Source organism: Octopus bimaculoides, chromosome 11 (genome assembly GCF_001194135.2).
Source record: "Octopus bimaculoides isolate UCB-OBI-ISO-001 chromosome 11, ASM119413v2, whole genome shotgun sequence".
Taxonomy (NCBI): Eukaryota; Metazoa; Mollusca; class Cephalopoda; order Octopoda; family Octopodidae; genus Octopus; species Octopus bimaculoides.
The window spans coordinates 64,446,803-64,453,056 of record NC_068991.1 but is presented as its reverse complement, the minus strand read 5'-3'; the positions used below and the strand labels follow the sequence as shown (position 1 = coordinate 64,453,056).

The window sequence follows — 6,254 nt, the reverse complement described above, 5'->3', positions numbered from 1 at the left end:
TATTATTATTATTATTATTATTATTATTATTATTATTATTATTATTATTATTATTATTATAAGGCAGAACCTTCACTGCGCCGGGGAAAAAACAAAAAAAAAAAATCCTTGGCGGTGAGTTCAAATTCCGCCGAGGTCAACTTTACCTTTCATCCTTTCGAGGTCGATAAAATAAAGTACCAGTTAAGCCACGTGCCTATTGAGAGAAAGAAGTACTACTGTTGCTGGTGTTGTTGTTGTTGTTAGTAGTAGTAGTAGTAGTAGTAGTAGTAGTAGTAGTAGTAGTAGATGAAGAAGTAGTAGTAGTAGTATTGCAGTAGTGGATGTAGTAATGTAGCATTGTTGTTATTCGTTACCGCTGCAGCAACAGCAGCAGTATTTATTGTTATTGTTGTGTTTGTTGTTATTGTTGTGTTTGTTGTTATTGTTGTGGTCGTCATCGTCGCGGACGTTGTTGTTGTTGTTGTTGTTGGTGGTGGTGGTGGTGTCGTCGTTACCTTTTATTTGAAAAGAAAAAAAGATTATTATTATTGTTGTTGTTGTTGTTCTTGATTCTACTATCATTGTTGTTACAACAGTTTGCTTTGCTTTTATTTATTTATTGTTGCAGCTATCATCATCATCATCATCATCATCATTATTATTATTATTATTATTATTATTATTAACTGTTGTCGTGATTATTGTTGCGGTATATGTTGTAATTATTACCGTTATTGTTTCTGCCTCTAGCAGACCATAATTCCACGGAATAGGCAATAACGACCAGTAAAACTACATACAAATTCATACCACTACTTGTTTTCTGACAGTATTGTGAGAATTGGTACAGCCAGCATACAGTAAACATACATACATACACACATAATACATACATACATATACACACGCACATACACACATACATATACACGCATACATATATACATATATATACATATATTTTATACATGTGCACCAGTACGGATAGGTGCGCAACACTATCCCTGACCAGTAAACTTGTGCGCACACTTAAAAGTGTCGCATATCACACACATATTTCTTCAGAATATCAAGAACATAAGACGCATACACACACGCACACACAGACACACACCAAAACACTCACATGCAGAAAGACGTATACGCATGCACAAGTGAAACTAGATAAACACGCGTGCGCGAAGCTGATATATTCTCATACACACTAACATTTTGGTTTATGCACAGATAGATAGCAAACAAAGGAACACACACACTGTAACACTCAAACCCTCTCTCTATCTCTCTCTCTCTCTCTCTCACTCTTCTTAACTCGTTCTCTCTCTCCTTTGTAAATCTCTCTGTTTCTCTCCTAAACACACAAACACGCACACACATACATACACGCATCTATATATTTATATAGCGACACTTCATCCACGTACATAGCATGCGATAAGGTTTTAGTTAGGCGAAGCACCTTGCGCAAAACCGAATTTGTTTTCACAGTTGGCGGCAAAATTTTCTCCCGTTCTGTAAACGAGTTGCATTACAACTGGTTCTTTTTTCATTTACCTAAATAATTTTACTGAATCAACAACTTTACCTTTCTTCACATACACATACAATAGTTCCTTTTGCGTAATTGAGAAAACAAATTTGTTTTACTTCTCACGGAAGGAGAATAATAAGTGACAGTGGAGAAAACGTCAACAATTTGATAATAATATATTGATAAAACTAGTCATACTTCAAAGCCGACCAATAGGAAAAGAGCCTGTCAGTTTTATCAGAATTTTTTTTTTACCTTCAATAGACGAAAGTAAGGCATTTGATATCAGCCGTGTTCGCTTTTGATTTATATAATAACCACTCACTAACAAAACTTAAACAAACACCACTGCGAACACTTTACTTACGAAGAGTTCATTTACCTCGGTTAACGCGGAAACCACATCGGTTAAATCACATTCGGCACCTAAAAGTACCAGAGGTCTTACGGAAATGGTAAGGGATTGCTTTCTATTATTCTCCTTTTTATTTAAAAGACAAAAAAAGAAAAAAAAAGAAAAGTGATCATATTTTTCGTTTTTTTTTTGTTTCCTTTTTAATTCTATACAAAAGAAAATTCATTCACAGACTAAAAATGAGGTTAGGCGTGGAAAAGGAAAACAAATAAGTAGACACATAAATGAAATATAAACATTTAAAGATCGGGAAATTTTATAGATAAAAAATAAATAAAAGAAAACTGTCGTGAACTTTAGTCATATTCGATCTATATTGTTGTCATTTTAACTACTTTTTCTGCAATAGTAGTATCGATAAAGTACTGACGTGTATTATTTAGCACGCTGAGTTAATATTACGTTTAAATCTGAACGTAACTGAGTTTGTTGTTTATCTGCTGGGGTTGATGAAATAAATACTAGTCAAGTTTTCGAGGTTGATGCCATCCACGAAAAAATTGCTAGCTTGGTGCCTAAATAAAAGAGCGATTATTATTATTATTTTTATTATTATTATTATTATTAATGATATTAATAATAATAAGGTGGCGAAATGGCAGAATCGTTAGCACGCCGGGCGAAATGCTTAGCGGTATTTCACCCGTCGCTACGTTCTGAGTTCAAATTCCGCTGAGGTCGACTTTGCCTTTCATCCTTTTAGGGCGGTAAAATAAGTACCAGTGAAGCACTGGGGTCGACATAATCGATTAGCCCCTCCTCCAAAATTTCAGGCCTTGTGCCTATAGTAGAAAGGATTATTATTATTGTTATTAGTATTATTATTAAGGCGGCGAGCTGGCAGAATCGTTAGCACGCCGGGCGAAATGTTTAGCGGCATTTCGTCCGTCTTTACGTAATGAGTTCAAATGCCGCCGAGGTGGCTTTTGCCTTTCACCCATTTCGGGCTCGATAAATTAAGTACGGGTGAAACACTGAGATGGATGTAATCGACTAATTTCTACCCCCAAAATTTCAGGCCTTGTGCCTTTAACAGAAAGGATTATTACTATTAATTACTGGAGGACTATTCAGCATTTGATATGGTTTCTTGGGTAAAAATAGTTTTTTTTATGCTACAAATGTTTTTGAGAAAAGCATGAACGTCACGCATTCTTATTCTCTATTCAGTTATATTTGCGGTCTTGTGCCTTAAATATTTTGCTTACTTTTATCTTATTTTCTTCCTCTCTCTTTTTTACAGTAGCTTTTATATGTAAAAGGTCACAAATTGTAAACTGCCCTTGTAATGTCCCCCTTCCCTGATGCCCTTGTGGCAAAAAAAAAAAAAGAAATTGTGAATCGAATAAAGGCGGTGAGCTGGCAGAATTATTTAGAACGTCAAAAAATAATGCTTTGCTGTATTTCTTCGGACCTACTAAGTTCTGAGTTCAAATTCCACCCAAGTCGACTTTGCTTTTCATCTGTTTGAAGTCAATAAAATAAGTACCAGTTGAGCAATGGGGTCGATAATATTGACATGTCTCCTCCTCTGAAAGTTACTGGCCTTGTGCCAAAATTAGAAAATAAAATTATTATAATTGTCGTTCATTAAAATAATGATTATAATTGTGCTTAACTGTATGCATATAGAAAAAAAACTTTTCGTTTGAATTCTGAGTTCAAATCAAAGTAAGGTTGGCAACAAGAACCAGTTAATTAATGTTGTGAGGTTGCTAGGCCTCGTGATTATTGCAAGAAATTATCGTGGCGGAGCTTTCTACATGATTCCATGTCCTTGTATTTAGTTTTCATAGCCTTATATTTACGTTATGCATGAACGTCTCAAAATCACTGCATATCCCTCTTAACGTAAGTCTGAGGATTTCTTTAAAACGATTCATGTGATCAAAACAAATTTTAGTGTTGTTATTGTGTTTACGCTATTTGATTTGAAGCGGGAATAAGTCCTCAACAAAGCGTTTGCAGTTTCTTCATACACTCACTGGCTACCGCAATACTATTCTTAGCAAATCATTTTCATTTCAAAATTAATCCAATCGCATTACCGAGGACTGTGCATTTGCATTCACCTGTGGTATGTTCTTGTCAAATAATGCCAAGTTATTCTCATCAAAGCTTTTATTTTAAAGTAATTACGGATTTCGTATGGTTAAAATCGACCGCTTATTATTTGTTTATTTTTCAAATGTTAAATTTAATGTCAGAAAAAGAAAAAAAATGTGTTGAAAATGAGAGATGACAAGTGTCTCCACTGACCATTCAGCTCGTGTTTTGCACATTAATTAATGTACATGTATGCTTTCTCAATCAAAGTGTTCATTTGCGTTGTATTTCTGAAGACAGACGCATAACTGCGGCTGCGTAAGTATTCATACATAACGAGAAGGCGGCAACCGGCACTTGTGCCATAGGATACAATATGTAGACAAGCAGAGATAAATTTCTGTCAAACAAATTTGCACTTCTCATTCGAAAGCTGTAAACGTTTAGAGAAGTCTCTAGACGCAAAGTAATCTACTTGCATTAACAGTCAAATCAAGTCGGAGAGAGAGCACCTACATGATCGCACGACATGCTAAAAATAAGAAACAAATTTCCCTCAATTCAAAGCCTACTTATTAAAGCTAACCTGCTACTTGTGTTCAAATGCTGCCGAGATCAACTTTGACTTTCTTCTCTCTATAGCCGATAGAAAAAAGTTAAGTACTGGAACCGTCTAAACCCCTTCTTTGAAAATTTCTAGCATTGTACCAAAGTCATAAACATTTAGGATGGTGAATCGACAGAATCGTTAGAGACTCGCAGAAAATGTCTTTCTCTTTATATTCTGGCAATGTACGTTCAGAGCTCAAATTCCGACGAGGTCAAAGTTAACCTCGGCGGGATTTGAACTCATCCGTCCGGGATCGATAACATAAAGTCCCATTTAAAAAGAGGGATTGATGAAATCGACTAATACGCTCCCCTCAAATTCGCTGACCTTGTGCTTAAATCGGAAACATTATTATTATTTTTTTTGGGAAAACGGTCTTGCAGTAATTAATTACAAGACTTTCTCGTTCCGAGTTCAAATCCTGTTGAAGTAAACATTGCCTTTCCGTACATAAGGGTCGATAAAATAAAGTATCAGTCAAAACTATTGGCCTTGTGCTGAATATAGAAAGAATGATTATTATTATGATTATTGGAAAAAATGGGGCAGTGTATGGAGAATTGTTGGAGAGTCATATATAATGCATTGCGGTATTAAATTAGAACACTTTTTGGTTCTGAGTTTAGCTCCCACCCGTTATATTAAATTGCTCCCTTTACCCAAAATTCAGATCAGAAGTCATAATACGAGTTCATCATCATCACTATTATTGGAAAAATGTATCGATGTAATAACTTGCAGTTTTTTTCGTTTAAACCTCCACCACTTACTCCCTCTTCTCCTTTAACATATCTGAACAACGATATACAATGTTACAGATTAATCCCTCGCCATTTCGCAGTTCACCAATCGCACTTTATTATTTAAGTGATTTCTCCATTGTGTTGTTTTGCATTTATAATAAAATAAATATACACAAATTATAAAATTAATAAAAAAAAAGTTATACAGTGCAGTACTGTTTCTACTTCACTGATTTACACCTATCGTGGTGGGTTTTGGAACGTAACATCCGCGATAATCGAGGGATTACTGTATGTAGGAAGAGCAAAATAAAGGGCGCCAGGGGTTTCCATTCCTAGGGGCAACTTGATGCAGACTGAACATTCATTTGTACAAACACTGAGTAACATGTGTGTGTGTGTGTGTGTGTGTGTGTGTGTGTGTGTGAGAGAGAGTGGTACAAAGACACGATAGGTATTAACAAAATACTATTTCAGCAAACACACGGTAACTCTATAATTCCCGATGCATTATTAATGACTGTGTGTCCCCCACCCACCACCACCATCATCACATTCACTCAACTCCTCTCATTCTCATTCCTTGTCTTTCTCTCTCTCTCTCTCTCTCTCACTTTCTCTCTGTTTTTCTCTCGTTTTCTCTCTTACTCACTCATACACTCCCCCTTTCAATTCATCCATCTCTCCTTATACTCCGTCTCGTCAATTTTCTTCTTTAATTCAGGACAATGTAATGTCAGTAATATTTATAACAGCATCAGCTTGACAGGGTTTAGAAATCATATGCTTCTCTCTCTTTGCTTTTATCTCTCGCCCTCGACTCTCACTCACTCTCTCTCTCTTTCACACTACTCACACACACACACACACACACACACACACACACACACATACATACATACATACATATATATATATATATATATA

The 6,254-nt window shown here is 35.6% G+C and overlaps 1 protein-coding gene across 1 annotated transcript in view; it reads left to right on the top strand.

The window, feature by feature from the left end:
* The first annotated feature begins 1,081 nt into the window (after positions 1-1,081).
* The window catches only part of LOC106883843 (squidulin), a 195,676-nt gene continuing 190,503 nt past the window's right edge, over positions 1,082-6,254 (top strand). Inside the window, exon 1 of the mRNA XM_052971897.1 lies at positions 1,082-1,968. Within this exon, the coding sequence (XP_052827857.1) occupies positions 1,966-1,968 (3 nt within the window). The 5' untranslated portion in view covers positions 1,082-1,965. The remainder of the gene's footprint in view (positions 1,969-6,254) is intronic.